Below are 19,513 nucleotides of genomic sequence, written 5' to 3' on the forward strand. Positions count from 1 at the left end.
GACGGGCCCCATTCCCTAGGAACCACAGGACTCGAGCACCTCGTTAGTGGCAACCCACAGGACCAGCCCCAGCACCCAGCGGTTTTTCTCCAAGCTCCTGTCCTCTTTAGCCAGTAGCTCGCTGCCACAGAGTTGGGGTGGGGAGCTGCTTTAGTGCCAGCACAGTCCACCCGGCTGGCGGGGGGGGGGGCGGGGGCGGGGGAGAACCTGCATGCCCAGAAAGGACAAAGGTGGACCCTGGTACCGGGCTGGTCCTGCGTCGAGACGCAGGGTCCGGGTCGCCAGGATCTTCTCACTAGAACAGCAGTTCTGGGCCTGGGCGCTGCAGGATGCTTCTTGGGCTTGCAGTACAGGAGGAGGGTAGCAGGCTGATGGAAGGTGGGTTCTTTCCTTCAACACTGGGCTAGAGAAGGAGACGAGAGAAAGAGAGACTTGTTATTTCCAAACTGCAAACAGTCGCGCTAAGGCGGGGTGGAGTGATGGAGTTAGTCAGAGCCAAGCTGGGTGTCCTCTTCTCGCGCACAGTTCCTGAATGAGCGCCCAGCAGTCTTAGGGCTGGAGACCGGGGTTGGGGACTTGATTTCTGAAGGCGCCGGGGTTGTTGAGATGACCAGGGGTTCGTCAACCCCACCCGGCACGTCGAGAGCCCCAGGGGGGACAAGGAAACTTTACCCCCACGCGGGGCCGAGCGTGGCCTCCACCTACCCTCGGGACCCGGTCCGCCCCCTCCTCCCGCCCGCTTCCTCCTCCCTCCCGTCCCTACCCCTCCTCCCCTCTCGCCGGCGGCTGAAGGCAGCAGGTCCGGGCGGGGCCGCGCCGCGGAGCCCACAACCTCGAGCTCCCGCCCCGCCGCCGCGCCCCGCGGGACAAGCTGCGGAGCCCGGCTTGGGGACGAGCGGCCGCGGCGCGGGGCATGAAGTTGGGCGCGCGCGGGTCTTGGAGCGGAGGCGCGGCACAGCTGGGAGCCGCCCGCGTCTAGAGCCCGTTCGGTGCGCCATGGAGCTCTGGGGGCCCCGGGCGCCGCAGCCCCCGCTGCTACTGCCGCTGCTGTTGCTCTTAGGGGTCGGCCTCTTGCCTGGTAAGTTTCAAAACGCAAAACGTTTTTTTTTTTCTCCCGGGTCCTGGCATCCGGGATTCCCGGGCTAGGGGAGAGGAGGCCCGGGGCTGCGGTGCCAAGCCGCGGGTGCGCGCAACGGGATAGCCAGAGACTCCTCCACCCACTACAGCTCCGACGTCCTGCGGTGCTAGCTGAGCCAGTGAGGAAGGAATCAGCCGCCAAGTGCTGGGAGAGGGGGTTTGAGTGAAGGCGGGGGTGAGGTGGGGGGAGGGTGGTCTGGCTGCATTTCCGAGCTGGAACCAGAACCTCCAACTAGGATAGAGGTGGAGTCCACCTGGGAGGGAGGTTCCATCCTGCCAAATCTCTCAGCAGACCTCCCCCATGTCTGCTCCTGGTTTCGGGGATCTGCCTCTGCCCCTGGAGCTCCTACCGTATCCTTTCTGTCCTCCCCCCCCTCCGCCGTCCCCCGGCTTCTGCCACCTCCCATTTAAACGGACACCTTTCACCCTAACCCATCCAGGGGTTTCTGGGGGGTTATTTAATCCCTGGCCTCCCCACTGAGCGGTGAGGCTGTGCCTTACTGGTCCAAGGTACCAGGAAGAATGAGGTTGAGGGAGGAGGCTGTGGGGGTACTCTAGAAGACCCCTCCTGAGGAGTTCCTCTCAGGTAAGCAGGAGCCAGCAGACAACAGAGGCTCCCCTCCCTCTTCCCACCCCCCTCTTTAATGCAGCAACCCAACAAATGGAGACAGGGAGGCCCCCTAGCCACGTAGGGGGCCAATGGAGAGAACACAGATGGGCTGCTGACTGGTGGAATGAGGGACCACCCTCTCCAGGCAGCAGTGTGGCGCTTATCCAGGGCATCTTGCTTCTGCCCTGAACTCTGGGCGCTAGTGGCCCTGAGGGTGGACACTAAACCCAGGCAGCTGGACCCCTCCTGTGGACAGCAGTGCAAGCACCACCCTCGCTGCCCTATGCACCTTCTGTCCCCACTCCCATGCGGCTGTCAGTCACTTCATGTCCTTTGTCTCTGCCGGTCATCCAGAGTGATTGTCTGCAGGGAAGTTGCACACAATTCTGTTCACGCGGTCAGATGCCTTGTTTTCCTGGCGAGGGAAATGCAGGAGGGCCTGACCCATTCTGAGGGCACCGGAAAGGCTTCCTTGAGGGGAGTCGGGGGAAATCAAGGCAGCATGCCCAGGGTTCCTAAGGTGGGAGGCAGGAAAGACTGTGGTGGCATAGGGCTGGAGGGACACCCTTTGTGTTCACCTGCCCCTAAACCTGCCTCCCGCACAGCTAGCAGCCACATCGAGACCCGGGCCCATGCGGAAGAGCGGCTCCTGAAGAGACTCTTCTCTGGCTACAACAAGTGGTCTCGGCCAGTAGCCAACATCTCAGACGTGGTCCTTGTCCGCTTCGGCCTGTCCATTGCTCAGCTCATTGATGTGGTAGGTGTGGGGATGACCTGGTGTCCTATGGGACAATGGGGTCACGCTGTAGGAGGTACTACTGTGAGACTCCATCTGACAGAAAAATTTCACCCTAGCTTCAGTGGGTACTCAGCACTGGGGAAGGCAGGTGGGCTCCATGGCTTGGACCTGTTCCATAGGAAAGCTGTGGGAAGTGTCCACCCTTCCAGTGAGCACTGTGGTACACCGGGGGCACATTGATCTCAGGCTGATCCCAGAGGCTACAGAGTACCAGCCAACATGGAAAGTCGGGCTTGGGTGAATCTCAGAGAGATCCTCTTTACCTGGCTGTGTTCATTTTCCCAGTGAGGGTCCAGGAAGATTTCTGGGAGGACCTGTGTGAGCTAGGCAGTAGCCCCTGCTGCATGGGCTGGGGTCCAAGGAGTCCCGAAGGAAGCACCAGAGATGAGTCTTGACCCAGGGAAGTATTCTGTAGGAGTCTGTCCTCATGTGAGGCTGAGATGTTCCTTATGGGGTGGGACCAGGCTTTGGGGAATGCCGCCAGGGGTTGGTACCACTGAAGGCTCTGCCCTTCAGCCTGGGCCCAGCGTGAGTTCTGTCCCGGCTGGGGGAAGGATGCTGGAAAGGCATAATCTTACCAGTGGGGCAGCCATAGCCGTTTGACTTAGTAAGCTTGAGAGCTCCACAATGAGTTTTGCTGGGTTCAGGGGAAGAGCCTGGATCCAAGGAGAGAGAGTAAGAAGAGAGAGAGGGAAAGAGAGAGAGAGAGAGAGAGAGAGAGAGAGAGAGAGAGAGAGCTGTCCCTGCAGAGCCTTCTAGGAGGGATAGAAGATAAAGGGGAGGACACAAAAGAGACTTCTGCCTTGCTTGAGTTCATACTCCAGCATGAGTTTCCTAAAGGTCCACCCCAGTCTCTGCTACAAGAGGAAGTGTTGGCTCGAGACCGGCACTGATCATCTGTGGTTCTCAGCCTTTCCATGTGCTAAGAGTGACTATACCATCTCTGACAGAGCCAGCAGCATCCCAGGGATCCAGCCTAATGGGATTGGACACAGAGACCCTTGCCAGTTGGCTCTATTCGGGGTAGCCACTCAGACTTTCATCCTCAGGAGAGCCTAGCATTTGGCCCCTGCATGGTTCCTGCAGTGCCCCTGGCTGGGGGACATCAAGGACAGTGCAAGATGCACAGGCCCCTCATCCTTGCTGAGGTTTGCAAACACCGTTACAAAGCGGTGGCTGGCAGAGGCAGCTGTTGGCGGTGGCTCAAGGCTCTGGGTCTGCTACCACCAGGCGTGCCTAAGCCTGTCGAGTTCAGTCTCACGTTCTCTGCCTCGGGAGACACTGAGGCTCAGAGCAAACCCAGCACCAAAATGTCTCCAAGGGACCTGGCCTCCAGGCCTGACCTGTCCTGGATCTAGCTGAGGTCACATGTAAACATGTATACACACACATATAGATGGCTCCTGGGCCTGGTTGGAGGGTGTCTCAAAGGCTCTCCCTGCACCCTGCCAGGGATCTACCTTGACTTTTCCGCAAAGGGAAATGCTGGCTCTAGGCAGGCACTGTACATGTTGAAGGTTCATGGCCACATTTGTGTAGAAAGGTCTGCCTTGTTGCTGGCCTACTCTTTCTTCCACTAGGGCCTGGGATCCAGGTGCCCATCCTAGCGCCCAGCCTGCCTGTGTCCCTTTGTGAGCTACTAGATCTACTATAGATGCCTCTATGGGGTCTGCACCCAGTAAGGGAGACTACATGCCTTGCTTGAGTTTATACCCAGCGCCCGCTGCAGAGAAGGCTACGGAATCACCAGGACTTTCCTAACCCAATGCTGAGCCCTTGTGAAATGTGCTCCAGATATCTGTGACATCTATGGGATCCAAAGGCCCTGTGGTGTGACGGCCACATGGGGCTGGAAGGGATGTTTATGGCAAGAAGACCCAGCCCGGCAACAGTCAAGTTTGTCCTGATAATTCTGGAGGCCCTGTGGAAAGCAAGCAGCATTCCATTTCCAGCTTCCTTGGGTGTAGGTCAAGGTCATGCAGGGATGAGGTTGCTGTCGGCCAACCCATTCAGGCATCGGAAGGAAGCCACAGGCTCCAGCTCTGCATCCCACCTTCTCTTCAGTGTCCTTCTAGGGAGGGGACTCACTCAGGCCACTGGGTCACCTTCCTAGGTGACTGCACTGGAGAGGACCCAGGCCTGGGGCTGGGCATCAGGGGGTGCAACCTCCTCCCATTTACTAGTCTATAATGATTTTTGTGGGGGCAGGACTTTCTTGCTGGATGTCCTGGGAATCTCCTTGGTTAGGTCCCTGGAGGAGTCTGTTAGTCAAGCTTAGGCTGATGACAGAAAATGTTGGTCCAGTCTGGGACGCATGGTGCCCAGTATCAGATGCTCTCTGACAAGCCCAGTGCTGTTCCCCAGACTCTGGGCATGAGGTCTCAGACCCTTCCTGAGGCTAGAAGGTGTGACCGTGACTATGGCTGCCAGTCTGTCCCCACAGACATCTGTGCTTACACCAAGGCTTGCTCATTCTCCACAAGGGTCCTGTCTGCTTTAGGAACTGACTGATCAGAACATGGGTCTCCAACCTGCTGTTCCTCACCAGATGGGCAGCTGAAACAGATGGGCCCATTCCTGTAGCTCAGAGGGGAAATAAACCTGGGGCAGCAACCCTAAGAGACCTCACAGAGTAGTCTGCAGCCTAGATCTTCTCAGCCTGACTGGTTGTTGCATGGTGACCTTGAGATGAAACCACCAGAATCTCTGCCACGACGTCCACCTTGGCCCTGGGAGGATGGTTTTTATCAAGGTCTCCCTAACCTGTGGCTTTGATGGCCTTAGGAGTAGTGACACGTGGACCCCATCTGCAGAGGGAGGAGGGAGGGAGCAATGTGAGTGGACATGGCTGACGGATGTCAGCCTGCAAGGAGCCTGGGGTCCATTTGGAGCTGAACTGCTCCCCCACGTCTCTCTGGAAGGGTTCCAGAGTCTTTGTCTCCTCATCCTACCTCCCCTGAGGCTGCCATCCCATGCTAGGTTGCCTTCAGGGCTGAGGCACTCTTCTCTTGAAGATCGACCCTGGCTTGTCCGTGCCTTTGCTAGCGATGGATTGTAGATTTAAGCAGGGACATATCTGTGACTGAGGGGACCCTCAAGCTCCCTTCTCCCTTGTGCCCTAGGATGAGAAGAACCAGATGATGACGACAAATGTGTGGGTGAAGCAGGTGAGTGGGGAGGGATCCCCACCTCTGCCCTCCGCCCCATACCCCCCCATGTGGCTCTCCACCCCCTCTCGGGAGTGCCGGTGAGTGGGGGGGGCTCCCCCGCCTCTGCCCTCCGCCCCATAACCCCGTCACACGTGGCTCTCCACCCCCACTCAGGAGTGGTATGACTACAAGCTGCGCTGGGTCCCCAGTGACTACGAGAATGTTACCTCCATCCGCATCCCCTCCGAGCTCATCTGGAGGCCCGACATCGTACTCTACAACAAGTAAGCCTCGTGGGCCCTGGCAGGTGAGGTTAGGACCCAGCCCGGCAAGGAAGCTGCTGGAAGCAAAGAGGAACCAGGCAAAGGGAGTGGAAACCCAAGGGGCTGGGTGTAGGCACCAACACCCAGTGCGGGGGGGGGGGTTGGGGGTACCCGCTGTGAGGTTCTTCTGTGTCCTGAGGGCAGGGAATGGATTGGACACCCTCTACCAGAAGTGACTGCAGGTCCCACCCCAGGCAGGTTTTCTTAACCCCTGAGGTGTACAAGTCACAGTCTGAAAGGCCAATGATGCGGGGTACTTTGGGGTAGATGAAGAGGTAAAGAGAAGTGGGTGCTCCACAGAGACTTGCCTCCGCTCTTCTTGGTCCCACCTTTGTGCTGTGCCCCACACTGGGCGCCGAGCCAATGGACAATCCCGGCTCCTAAGCTCAGTTCACACCCTGTCACGGCTCCTAGAAGCTGAAGTCTGCACAGAGACGAATGCAGTCATTGGTGACAGGAAGGCAGGAGACGGGCATCCTCACACTTACTTTTCCCGGGGACCCTTACAGAGAGACCTGAGCTGGGAGCAGCTGGATTTCTGAGCTTAGTCTACGCGGGGTGATACACTACTCCAGCTCCCATGGTGCTTGCAGACAAAGCAAACAGAAAGCCCTTCCACCCCCTAGTCCCAGCCATCTGCCCACAGCCCCCTCCAGGCCCTGGGGTGCCCATCTGACCTACAAATGCTCCCATTAGATTAAGAATGACTGGGGTTTTATTTCCTCTTTCATTGAGTAGATACTAGCCACATCCTTGGCTTTTAGAAGGAGCTGTGGGTGTTTTCCCAAAATGTGTTTATTAAGGGCAGGTTTAAGAATGAGCAGATGGCAGGGACCATTAAGGTCCATGACCCTTGCTCTTCCCTCAGAAAGGCCCTCTGTCTTCTGCACCCCTCCAGTTGAACCTTGAGCCCTGGAAGACTTCTAGTGACTGGGCCTTTCTGGGACCCACCCTCTGCCTGTTCCTCCTTGAGCCCTAAGATCAAGTACTGAATCTACTCTGGACAGCCTATTGGACCCATGCATTCCCTGGGCGGTACTGGGTAGGCAGAGAAGGAGGTGGGGGAGCCGATAAACAGCCCAGGACCAGGTTCCTGATGACGGGCACTCAGAAGTCTCCACTCCTCCCAGGTCGTCTTTGTCTCTGTCTCCTACGTGCTCAGAGACATGCCAAAGGGACAGACCCCCTTTTCTCTGGGGCTGGGATGAGCACTTGAGATCTACCTGAGCAGGGCTTGGAGCTGGTGAAGGTTGAAAGGACTTTTATGCTGGCAGGGAGGAGGACATTTCTAGTGCAATCAGCAGCTGATAGCCAATGGTTGGTCCCACTGCTGGACTCGGGGGGGGGGGGTCCCTACTCTTTTGTTGACTTGGGGCTCCCTCTTCTGGAAACCCAGAAGCTCTCAGCCAGGTGTGGATCAAACATGATCTCATTTCCCTCTGGATCGCAGCCTCAGGTGGTGGGGCCTATTAGGAATAGGTAAAATCCAGGACCCACCCGCCCCCAGCTCCTGGCCAGTTCACTGAGTCCAGAACTAACATCACATTGGTTGACTGTAGGACCCAAAAGTTTGTTCACTGAGTCCAGAACTAACATCACATTGGTTGACTGTAGGACCGAAGTTTGTACTTCCTCTGGTGTTCTGGGGTCTGTAAGGTACAGAACTGGAAACTGAGGACCCCTCATCTTCACCCTGCATCAGCAGCCTTGGCACTGAAATGCCGACAGCTCACTTGACAAACCTGCTGTCCTGGTGCGTGGCCGGGCTGCCAGTGGCCGCTGGGACAGCATTATCCTTTGGACGTTCTGACTGCCTTCCTCTTGGCAATGTGAGAAGAACAAAGCAGCCAGAGCTACTACAGAGTGCTGAACTCTGTGGACTTGGCTGCCACCTTCTCCACAGCTGGGGCTTTGTGGGAGGGTCGTACGGAAACAGAGCCAGAATCTGATGGAGGTGGCCTGCATTGCCCCCCTCAGAGACCTCCTCCCTCAGAGAGTACGTTTGGTACCCATCTACAAACACAAGCACAACAGCAACCTCAGAGGGATCCATCTGCACAGGCTTAGGTGCTCTGCTGATCTCACGCAGGGACCCAGACCGGGCTGGGGAGAGCAGGGAGTGGTGAGCAGTACAGTTGGAGCCACAACAGCCTGAGCTATGAGTGCTGGGTCCCCAGTGTGTCTGAAGGGTGGGAAACCCAGACCCAGCAGCCAAGACTGCAGATGGGAGTCACTAATTCAAGTGAGCCCTGAGGGCCCCTGCCGACCAGCTGGTTGCAGCCTTTCCTGCCTGCTCTGCAGAAAGTTGTCAAAGCAGAGGATCCACTCTCTTGCTGTGGGAGAATTTAAATTTGTGCCTGGAGTGCTGAGGCTTTGATTTTTGGAGAGATGGGACTGTGAGAAGGGAACCAACCCAAGCCTGATTCCACAGGGCCTGAAATATCTGCGAGATCCACCCCCGTGTGCCCGGAGGGAACCTTGGCTTCTGTAGAAACCAGGCTCTGCACTGTGCAGCCTGAAGCCTTATTGGGGTGCATGTTGAGAGCAGCTTTTCCAATGTTTTCCATATGTAGCACAGCTGTGCCAGAGAAAATCAGTAGCATTGACCCAGGATGAGTTAACACGCAGGAGGACCCAGGCTTGGCACCCACTGAGATCATGGGAGGCTCAGGTCTTCTGGACCTTGTGGATGGTGCTGTAGGTGATTGGTTAGCATAGAAAGGACCAACCACTAAGGGTTCCAGGTGGCCACCATGGGCTCTGGTCAGGACTTAAGAAGCTGTTCAGGGGAGGAGGGCCAGTTGGCTGATGAGATTCAGGGGAACTGGATTTCTCTGCCTAAGAACCTTGGAGGGCACTAGCCGATGAGCTAGGCCCGTGAATGGAGGTGGGAGAAGGGATGGACAGATGGAGCTGGGCACTTGGGAAATCAGAGGGTTCTGGGGCCTGTGGCTCAGGGCTGCATTGTTTTATGAGTGGCGAGACCGACGTGACGCATGCTGGTGCCATTAGTGAGAAGTTTAATCGTGCTTCAGGGAGCTCGTTAGCTATAAATCGAGGTTTCCCATCAGTGTTTCTGAGCTGAGGCTGGCAGGGTTTGCCCCAAAGTGTTAGTGCACTGTTGCTGACTCTGACGGACTCGGAATGCTAATCCAGGGCCAAAGCGAATGGTCTGGACGTGTAGAGACGCCAAGGCCTGAAGAGTGCCACACTGCCGCCTGGATTCCATGGGGAAAACAGAGTACGGATTTCACAGCCAAATAGGGTACGATTCCACAGGCAAATATGAAATACGAGCAGTTCTGGGGAGGGTTGCAGAGGTAATCACGGTGAGAAGGGCTTCATGGAGCTGTTGTCCAGTGTCACCAAGTCCCAAGAATGGGTAAAATGAGACACAGCATCACTGGGAAGCCCAGAGGTCAAGGCTGGAACTCTGGCCAAGAGAAGAGGCTGGAGGGACAGCAGACCCATGCTCCACTGCCCAACCTGGCAAACATCCCTCAAGGCAGAGAGAGAGAGGCAAGAAGCCAATAGTCAGGCACTAGAACCGGGATAAGGCAGCTGGAGTCTTCACCCAGCCTGTGTACCACGGCCTGTAGAGAGGGGGCCTCCGAATTCTTGGGGGCGGTGGAAAGGAGAGGAGATCTATTCTGAGTGTGAGCCCTGTCCAGGGGGACATTCAAAGGGGTACTTGTCCTGGGAGGCACCTTGAGCAGCTCTGCACTACCTCCATATGGATGAGATGGGCAGAGAGCCCTGCTGGCCTCCAGCAAGATTACCCGTTCACCGGGGACCTGTGAGAAGCTTCTTGGTACGAGACCTCCTTTTTCATAGGTGAGGGGGAGGAAATCTTGCTTGTCCCACACCCTGTGCTCCTGGGCCCAGCGGGCATCCATTCTTCTGAATCAGGCCTCTGGGCACACTTGTCCTGTTCCTGCAGACACATGCTTCATACGCAGTGGGCTTGGTCCTGCAGGGACCTCTGGGATATCCATAGCACCTGCCGAAGCCAGTTGTGAGCTCCTGAACTGAAGGAGACAGGCACCTGCACCTCCTCTCAGTGCGTGAAGTGCTCAGGTGGTAACCATTAGAATCCAAGGAGAAACTTCCATGGTGCCTCAGTCCTCAAAGGCGCAGAGGTGACCCAGGCCCCTCTGCATGGAGAAGGTATAGATGCAAATTCATGGGGCAGTGGGTGTTCAGGAGAGAAGCCAGGAGATTGGTTCCACCCCAAGCCCCTTGTGATAGTAATGGATAAGAGCTGTAACACTAACTCCGCCCACTGGGTGAGCACCATGGTCTCTGGACCACATGGCACCTTGACTCTTCAAGGGTGACAAACTGAAGCACATAGGTGAGTGATGGCCCAGACCACATGACCTCTATACATAATCCTGCACTCTTCATGGTAGCTGGTGGGGCTGTTGGTCAGGCTGTGAGCCTTTCTCTACAAGAATGTCTGTGGGTGTGGTGTAGGGAAGGGCAGACCTCACTGCTCTCTCTCCCTCTTCCTGGCAGTGCGGACGGGGACTTCGCAGTCACCCACCTGACCAAAGCCCACCTGTTCTATGATGGGCGGGTGCAGTGGACACCCCCAGCCATCTATAAGAGCTCCTGCAGCATCGATGTCACCTTCTTCCCCTTCGACCAGCAGAACTGTACCATGAAGTTTGGGTCCTGGACCTATGACAAGGCCAAGATTGACTTGGTGAGCATGCACAGCCGCGTGGACCAGCTGGACTTCTGGGAAAGTGGGGAGTGGGTCATTGTGGATGCCGTGGGCACCTACAACACCAGGAAGTATGAATGCTGCGCCGAGATCTACCCCGACATCACCTACGCCTTCATCATCCGCCGGCTGCCGCTGTTCTACACCATCAACCTCATCATCCCGTGCCTGCTCATCTCCTGCCTCACGGTGCTGGTCTTCTACCTGCCTTCCGAGTGCGGCGAGAAGGTCACCCTGTGCATCTCGGTGCTGCTCTCGCTCACCGTCTTCCTCCTGCTCATCACCGAGATCATCCCGTCCACCTCGCTGGTCATCCCGCTCATCGGCGAGTACCTGCTCTTCACCATGATCTTCGTCACCCTCTCCATCGTCATCACAGTCTTCGTGCTCAACGTTCACCACCGCTCGCCACGCACGCATACCATGCCTGCCTGGGTGCGCAGAGTCTTCCTGGACATCGTGCCGCGCCTCCTCTTCATGAAGCGCCCGTCTGTGGTCAAAGACAACTGCCGAAGACTTATCGAGTCCATGCACAAGATGGCCAATGCCCCTCGTTTCTGGCCAGAACCGGAGGGTGAGCCTGGCGTCTTGAGTGACACTCAAAACCGAGGCCTGTCATCGGCCCCATCTTTCTGCAACCCTCTGACCACGCCAGTCGAGGCCCAGCCTACATGCAAGTCACCCTCTCACAAGGCCCCTGATTTGCAGACATCAGAGGTGAAGAAGACCAGTCCCTGTCCATCACCTGGCCCCTGTCACACACCCAACAGCACCAGGGTCCCGACACTTGTCAAAGCCAGGTCCCTGAGTGTCCAGCACGTGCCCAGCTCCCAGGAAACAGCAGAGGGTGGCATCCGTTGCCGGTCTCGGAGTATCCAGTACTGTGTTTCTCGAGATGGAGCTGTTTCCCTGGCTGACAGCCAGCCAACTGCCTCCCCTGCCTCCCTGAAGGCCCATCCATCCCAGCTTCCACTGTCCAACCAGGCCTCTCCATGCAAATGCACATGCAAGGAACCATCTCCCGTGTCTCCAGTCACTGTGCTCAAGGCCCGAGGCACCAAACCACGCCCCCAGCACCTCCCCCTGTCACCAGCCCTGACGCGGGCAGTAGAGGGTGTCCAGTACATTGCAGACCACCTCAAGGCAGAAGACACAGACTTCTCGGTAAGTCCTGGCCAGCGGCTATGCATGGGAGGTGTCCCTGGCTCAGACAGGATGTGATGTCCCGTGTTTTCCATAAATGATCCAGAAAACAAGGGCCCAGACAAATGCTGCACAGCTTGAGGGTACGGAGTCTCTGCCTAGCATCCCTTACAGATCCCTAGGCTGTTGGGCTTAGGCGAGGCCCTATCAGTGGGGAGCAAGCTGAGGTGCTTCCTCCAGGTGCCAGGACTTAATGAGCCCTGGCGAGCCGTGGGTCGAGAAGCTGCTTCTAGCACTGCCATCCCAACGCTCAGAAGGTCTTCCTTTGAAGTCTTCAGACTGTTACTGGCTGCTTGGAATTCCTGGGTGACAGGCTCAGCCCACACTGGCCTTCCCCAAAATTCTGTGGAACGGTTGCTTCTGCTGCCACCCAGAAACAGGTCTCCCTTGAGCTTCTGTGGCAGAGGGTGGTCCTCTGAGTGCTAGGAAGGTTGAGAAGGGGGCTGCCGGGAGCTACACCAGTTCCTTGGGGGGTTGTGGGGTGAGGACATAATGCTGCCACACTGCAAGGCCCTCGGGAACCTGGAGACAGGAAGCCAGTGCTCAGCCAGCCGACCCCCATGCGTTCTCATGCTCCAAGCTGTGGCTCCCCAGAGGCCTGAGAAAGAATGGCTATCCTTGCTCCATAGGTGTTGGCCTCCTGCACTTGTCACAGAGTGCAGCTCTGATGAACAGCTGGGCTGGGCAGCAGTGCCAGCTCTGTCTGCCCTTGCCACCAGGGCATTGTGGGTAGGTTCTCTCCCCTTTCACATGTATCTGACTGTAGCATGTAAGGGTCTCCGGGACTGGAGTGTGGGCTCAGATGATGCTGAGATGAAGGACTCCTGGTGCTAGGCAAGCTGTTTCCCCAGATCTGACTGTGCCTGTGAGAATCAGAGTCTCAGCCAGAGGTCGGGTGAAGAGGTCCTCAGGGGAAGTCCTGTCCTGGCCAACCTCTGCTGTGTCCTCTAAAAAGTGACATCACCTAAAAGCATCTGACCTTTACACTGACCTTGCCCTGAGCTGGCATTTGCCCCGTCCCTCTTGGGACATCGGTTTTGTTGGCTTCTGCTCATCTTCCTACCCAACCTGGGACTTGCCTGTTGTCTACTCCCAGATGTCTGTGGTTTGTCTTCTGGAGCTGCTAAGCCCTGGAAAGAAAGGAGGCTGGTGGCCTACATCCCAGGAGCGGGTCTCTGCCCCCAGAATCACCCCACTGAGTCTCGGGGACTCATGAAGTCATTCTGGTGGTCTCTGGAATATTCTGGACCTCAGAGACCTGTCTGGAGAGAAATTTTGATTCTGGGGTTATGTCTTGTTACAGCTCTCGGGTAGAAAAAGAGATCCAGGCATAAACTGGACTGAGGCCACTGAAGGAGGATGGATGTAGCAAGCTTAATTGAAATCCTCCTGAAACCATCCCCAGCATAGTCCTGTAGCTGGAGCTCATGACTTCCCCCATCTCCACTGGCCTACTGCAGCTGCCTGACCTGCTTCTGGGCCTGGGGAGCTCGCTGACTTGATAGGAACAGGACAACAGGTCATGACTGTGGTGTTTCATCTTCAGAGGCTTGGTCCCAGGCACAGGAAGGGACAGAGGGACACTAAGCACCATTTACTCTGAAGAGCCCTTTGAGGGGCTTTTTATTTAGCAAAGATCTATTCGGTCTAAAGTTTTCAAAGTGAACATGTCTGTTTACTTTTGGCTTAACCCATCAGGACACCTGTAATCGCTGTGAAAACTTGAGGTAGGTGCCCTTGCTTCTGGGGAAGCTGCACTCTTCTCCAACTCAGGCCTGCGAGGGGAGGCCAAGTGTTCCTCAGCCTGCTGTGGGTCTGCTTGTCGTGGCTTATTCCCTGCTGGTCACATGTGCACCCTCACAGGACGGTGAAGGGTAAGGAGCAGGGCGGTGGTGTAACAGTCACCCTGCCTGAAGCCCAAGGCTAGAGCTGCAGGGAGAACTGTCTTCAGTGCCATGCTTGTTCCCAGGCCTAGTTAGACCCAGGCATCAATCCCTGAGTCTTCGCTTCTGGGAACAGCTTGAGGAAGTGGCTTCCTTGCATCAGCCCCGGGGATAAAGAGTTCACACTGTGGGATCCAGAGGAACCAGTTCATCTGCACCTGTTGTCACCATGTGTGAACGCATCGTCCAGTGAAGTGGACACAGATGGTGGATGTACACTGTCACTGTCCCTGACCCTCCTTCCTCCATAGAACATCTCCTGGCATCATTGCCTCTACCCAGTGCATGGGCAGCTGCCCATGTAAGAGGTGGATGTGGGTAATCAGGACCAGGCCAGAGGCAGGTGTGGACTTAACCCTTGCTTTGGGTGCTTTTGCTTTTGACCATGGTGGGATGGCCTTAGTGATTAGTCCATTGCCCAGCCTGTTCCTAGCCCTTACCTTCTGGTGTAGGACACATGACTGACATCTCCCTGGGATCCACTTTTTTTAAAGTTACTTTTGTTGAAATAAGAAGCGGCAGGGCTGCGTCCCCAACACCCCGGCCGCTTGGCTAGCTCATGCCCGAAATAACAACACACAAACTGTATTCATTTAAGAACTGCTTGGCCCATGAACTCTAGCCCTTACAGGCTAATTCTCGCACCTGGACTAGCCCATTTCTAATAATGTGTGTAAGCACCCCAAGGTGCGCTTACCGGGAAGATTCTAGCCTATGTCCATCCTGGGTTGGAGTTGCCTGGGAGAGCTGAGCATGGCGTCTCTGCTCCAGAGAGCAGAGCTGTCGGGTCTGTCCGGGAGCAGAGCAGAGTCTGACCTCACTTCCTCTTCCGCCCAGAATTCTATTCTGTTTATTCCACCCACCTATGTTCTAAGCTATGAGGCCAAGCAGTTGGTTTATTATAATTAACCAATGACCTTCCTCCATCATACTTTAATTTTTTTTTAATGTAAGGTGTCAGATCTTGTAGAACTGCATTTTCAGACAGTTGTGAGCTGCCATGTGGGTGCTGGGAATTGAACCCAGGTCCTCTGGAAGAGCAGTCAGTGCTCTTAACTGCTGAGCCATCTCTCCAGCCCCCAAGTTACTTTAATTTTATGTTATATGTATGGATGTATGGGTGTTTTGATTACATGTATGTCTGTGCACCAGATGCATACCTGGTGCCAGCAGATGTCAGAAGAAGGTGTTGGATTCCCCTGAAACTGGAGTTATGGATGGTTGTGAGCCACCATGTGGATGCTTGGAATTGAACCCAGAACCTTTTGAAGAGTAGCCAGTGCTTTTTAACCACTGAGCCATCTCTCCAGCCCCTGGGATCCACTTCTGACATCTGCACCGTGGGAAGGTAGACTCGACCTCTATGGTGCTACACAGCTTTAGCAAATTTAAAACAAACTTCACCCTGAAATCATGGGCCCTGTGTTTGTCCAAAGTATGCCCAAATAGCTTCCTTTTGAGCGCAGGTAGCCTGCTAAGCAGGCAAAACCAGCTGGGATACGGCATGCACCGCAAGTCTCTTGTGGCAGTGTGAACTACCAGAAAGCTCCAATGAGTCCAAATTCAAACACCCCCCACACATACAGCCTCAGATATGGGCTCTGTAGATGCCCAAACCACCCTATATGGTGTCTCCCTGGGCTCTGTCCTGTAGCAGCTGATCTGCCCCAGCAGATTCTCTAACTGGACAGTTACTTCCCACAGGGGTGTGTGCAGATGTGTATCCAATGGGATGGATATGCAGAAACTGCGACTCATAGTTCCAGGTTGCAGAAGTTTCTCTGGCTGCCCATGGGATCTGAGCCATCTCATGACCCGTGTCTGTGTTTGCAGGTGAAGGAGGACTGGAAGTACGTAGCCATGGTCATCGATCGAATCTTCCTCTGGATGTTCATCATCGTCTGCCTACTGGGCACTGTGGGCCTCTTCCTGCCCCCCTGGCTGGCTGGTATGATCTAGACACACAGTAATGGACAGGCCAGCTTGGCCCGGCTCCCTGGTCTCTGTAGGGCCATGCCACTTGTCAGTTACCCCATCTTCCAAACCTGCCATGAAAACCTAGGAAAGAGATGCAGCTTCTTGGGAGCCAGAAGCTGGCAGTGGGTCTAATCCAGCCACGGGCCTGGTTAAAGCAACTGAGGGCTGGCACAGGGCAGAGTTACAGTCTGAGCCCCCATTGAAATTTCTCCAGAGCAGGTGAGAATCACCTCCTGGCCTGCGGACACCACACACTCATCTGTGTCTCAGAGACTGGTCCAGGGTTGGTCTCGGTCGTCCTGTGGGGCCACACGAATTCATTCCTCATCAGCAACCAGAGCCCCTCATCTCGGGGATTCGTCTGACCCAGGAAACTCCCACTGTGCCCCTGCTGACCACATCCCCTCTCCCTGCCCCATGATGTGTTCCCATCAACCCTTCAGACTGGGCTGCTCCCTGACTCACAGGTGTCAGAGCTGAGCCCAGGCAAGTTCGGTTTCATTTAGATTGGGGTTAATTGGTAAGAAGCCGAGCTCTGTGCCGTGTGGATGCCCCCACTCACAGAAGAACTAGTATAGCAAGGCTGAAGCCCATGGGAGCCCTGCATTCAGCTCAGGGTCACAAGGGTTCTATGTGAGTGCCTCCTAGGGACTCGCGACCCTAGAAGGGCAGCATTGGAAGTCTCAGGGTTGTGAGGGAGCCAGATCGCATCCAGGTCCTGGGCTGCAGGTCCCCTCAGGGATCTTCGCTGATGCCCTTGCATGTTTCTTCCTCTCTGGGATAAAAGACTGAAGGTAGAACTTCTCATCCTGGGCCTGTGGTGAGGCCACAGCTCGCTTGAGCACATCTTGTACGAGAGACCTGGGACTCTCAAGGCAAGCAGGAATAATGAAAGCCCCTTCCGTGTTATGGAATAGGGCGAGCTGCCAAGAGGGTTCAAAGCAAACCAGGCTCTCTGATCCATCATCCTGAGGGCCATATACCAAGGGTTATGGGTGTCTCACCCAGTCTGCCTTGCACTTAGGTTGTAGGGCTCCTCCTCCCCTTCCCAGGATAATACCAGACAACCTGGAAAATCCCCAGTGATGGGCTAGGAGAAGCACCTGCTATGCCCACCCCTGTGAGATTCCATTGGGTGAAGGGCAGAGTGAGGGAGACACCCAAGGAATCATCCTGTGCCGTGGTCACCGCTCTGCTGTCCCCAACAGCCAGGTGGCCTTGGCAGAACTGGGCCCTGCACCCTCAGCCAGCTTGTCCTAGGCCCTGAAGCTGGATTGTTTGGATAGTTCTGAGGACTGAAGAAATGAAAGAACTTAATGAAGTCTGGAACCAACACACCAAGCTCCCAGGAGGTACAACTGCCACCTCCGTGGGATAACTTGCCCATCCCAGCTGAATGATATCAGGACTGAGGTATGCCAAAGGGCCAATACTGTCTTTACCTGTACCTGTGGGCAAACCTGCATTTGGACACAGCTGCTGGGCATCCCAGGGTGCCGCTGGGAAAGGAACCCTGAACTGGAGACCTCAGGACATTTGTGTGTACAGGAAGGGCCTGCAGAGGCCTGGGTTCAGAACTCTGAATGTTCTAGGCCTCCCCTAGAGTCCTACGGGCATCAAGGACCCCCCATCTGCTGTTCCAATCTGTCTTCACTCTGCTGGCTGACTGGGTTGCCTAGCCCCCACATTGGAGCACTCGGGGTGTTGCAAGATAACCCTGGTGGGGAAATTTGTTCCAGAACCTGGGAGCCAAGGGGAACACAAACCTCTGTGAGGAAGACAGCAGACACACCTGTTAGATATGAGTTCCACCTGCTGCATACACGGCTCCAACCTCAAGATTTGCAGGCAGCGGTAGGGACCAGGGCAAGGCCACAGTGGCACACTGTACAGAGAGGGCTGCTCTGCTGCTCTCTTCTGGGCCAGAAAAAGCGAACCCCACTGGCACCCAGAAGTCAGGAAAGGAAAATAAAGCACCGTGTTCTCCCCATCCCACTCAGCTGTCCTTTTGTCTGCTTGCTTCCAGTGTTGCTCTCTGGTCAAGATGAAGTTCAGTTAGGGTAAAATGCTTGATCTGAGGCCTTTGGGCCAGTGAGCTTTAAAAATCAGTATTGTCCCAGTCCCTTTGATATGTGAACATTATCTCCCCAAAGCTCCCAGCCCTCCCATTCCTCCCCTTCCCATGGACAGCATCAACTCAAATGTGAGTCCTGGGCATCATGTGTCCGGGATGCCTGGCTTCTTTCACTTGTGTGGCCAAGTCTCATCTGCTGTGCTGTGTGCACTAAACTTATGGCTGCTGTGTGCTTGTTGGTTCTTAGTTGCTGTTTCTGTCTGAATAAACTGACTTGTGGTGTCTTCCCTTCCGTGTGGTGTCAGTCAAGGTGCTGTTGACCAAGGTCCTGTGTTCATGTCTGTTTGCCAAATTTCTTTGTGTTAACGTGCTTCTTTGATTTCTGTATGCTATGATGTCTTAACATGTTGGGGGCTTATCAGACTCAAGGCTGCTGCTTCCATGGCCGAACAATTTCTAGCGCTCGGCTTGCTTGGAGCTTCCCACCTTCATGGCTGATGGGCCATCGACAGTAGCACCTCTTCCTTACAAACTTACATCGGAGCCAGCCAGAAAGGCAAAGGAAACTAGAGACCCCTTTGTAGCCCGGAGTCTGAGGAAGTGTCCAGACTACCCCAGGCTGTTTCCTCTATGCAACCTGAGCCTCTCACAGAAACACTTGTGAGAATGGTACCACTTCCTTCCCTCATCCCTTCCTCCACTGATGGCCCTGGTATCCCGTATTCCTAACACAACATCGTCCTGGTAATTGCAGCTGACACCCTTCCTATCGTGCCATCAACTAGGGGAGTCCCTTGTCTCCCCAGTAAACTAATATTTGGGCGCAGAGCCAATAGACAACTCATCCTATAGGATGGAAGTGGCCCCACTGTTGCCTTAGCTCTTGGGCACTGGTGCATTTCCACTAGAAACACCTGGGAGTCCAGGGTTTTAACTCTGGGCCTCCTGCCACCCACACAGATTCATTGGCACAAAGCCACTAACTGGTCCTGGAATTGTCCTGACCTTTGGGGGGGAACGTGGGGATCCCTGGTATGTCTGCATGGTGCGCACACAGGATTTTACAGAAGCTACAGAAGAACACCCCAGGGCTCCTGCTGCTTGATTCTAGTCTCTCCTGTTTCAATCTGTAGAAAAATGCCAGTTGCAGCTCCCCGGATTGATTTGCTGACCTACAGCTGGAAGCACACCGCTCAGGACACAATACCAAGGGGAGGGTGGAATTATCAGGCTCTGGGGTTTGTGCTGGGATTTAGGTGATTTAAAAAACACTTTCCACTCAGATGTGCTGTTTACTCTGGCTGTTTGCAGCTAGGAGTTTCCATTACTTTAATCCCTGCCTGACATTTCTTGCTATTTGCTGGCCTCACGGGTGACGCACAGATAGAAAGTTACCACTCTCGGTAGAGTGTATCCATTTCTGTGTCTAGCTTGTGTGGGTTCCGTCCTGTGGGCTGCACTGCCTGGCTTCCTCTTCTCAGCCTGCTGAGGTTTCATCTGTTTACTGTGGACAGCCAGTTCTCTTGTGCTCATTGTGTGGCTACTACACCATTTATCCGTCCATTTTCC

The 19,513-nt window shown here is 55.3% G+C and overlaps 1 protein-coding gene across 1 annotated transcript; it reads left to right on the forward strand.

Annotated features, from left to right (window-relative positions):
• The first annotated feature begins 692 nt into the window (after positions 1-692).
• Positions 693-17,805, forward strand: Chrna4 (cholinergic receptor nicotinic alpha 4 subunit). Its single transcript, XM_050151112.1, has 6 exons — positions 693-1,078; positions 2,353-2,504; positions 5,669-5,713; positions 5,870-5,979; positions 10,537-11,911; positions 15,727-17,805. Exons 1-6 carry the CDS (start codon positions 997-999, stop codon positions 15,850-15,852), a joined length of 1,890 nt encoding a protein of 629 aa, XP_050007069.1. The 5' UTR covers positions 693-996; the 3' UTR covers positions 15,853-17,805.
• Positions 17,806-19,513: the final 1,708 nt, after the last annotated feature.

The sequence above is a fragment of the Alexandromys fortis genome, unplaced genomic scaffold (assembly GCF_014885135.2).
Source record: "Alexandromys fortis isolate MF-2015 unplaced genomic scaffold, M_Fortis_MF-2015_v1.1 scaffold_27, whole genome shotgun sequence".
In the NCBI taxonomy this organism is placed as follows: domain Eukaryota; kingdom Metazoa; phylum Chordata; class Mammalia; order Rodentia; family Cricetidae; genus Alexandromys; species Alexandromys fortis.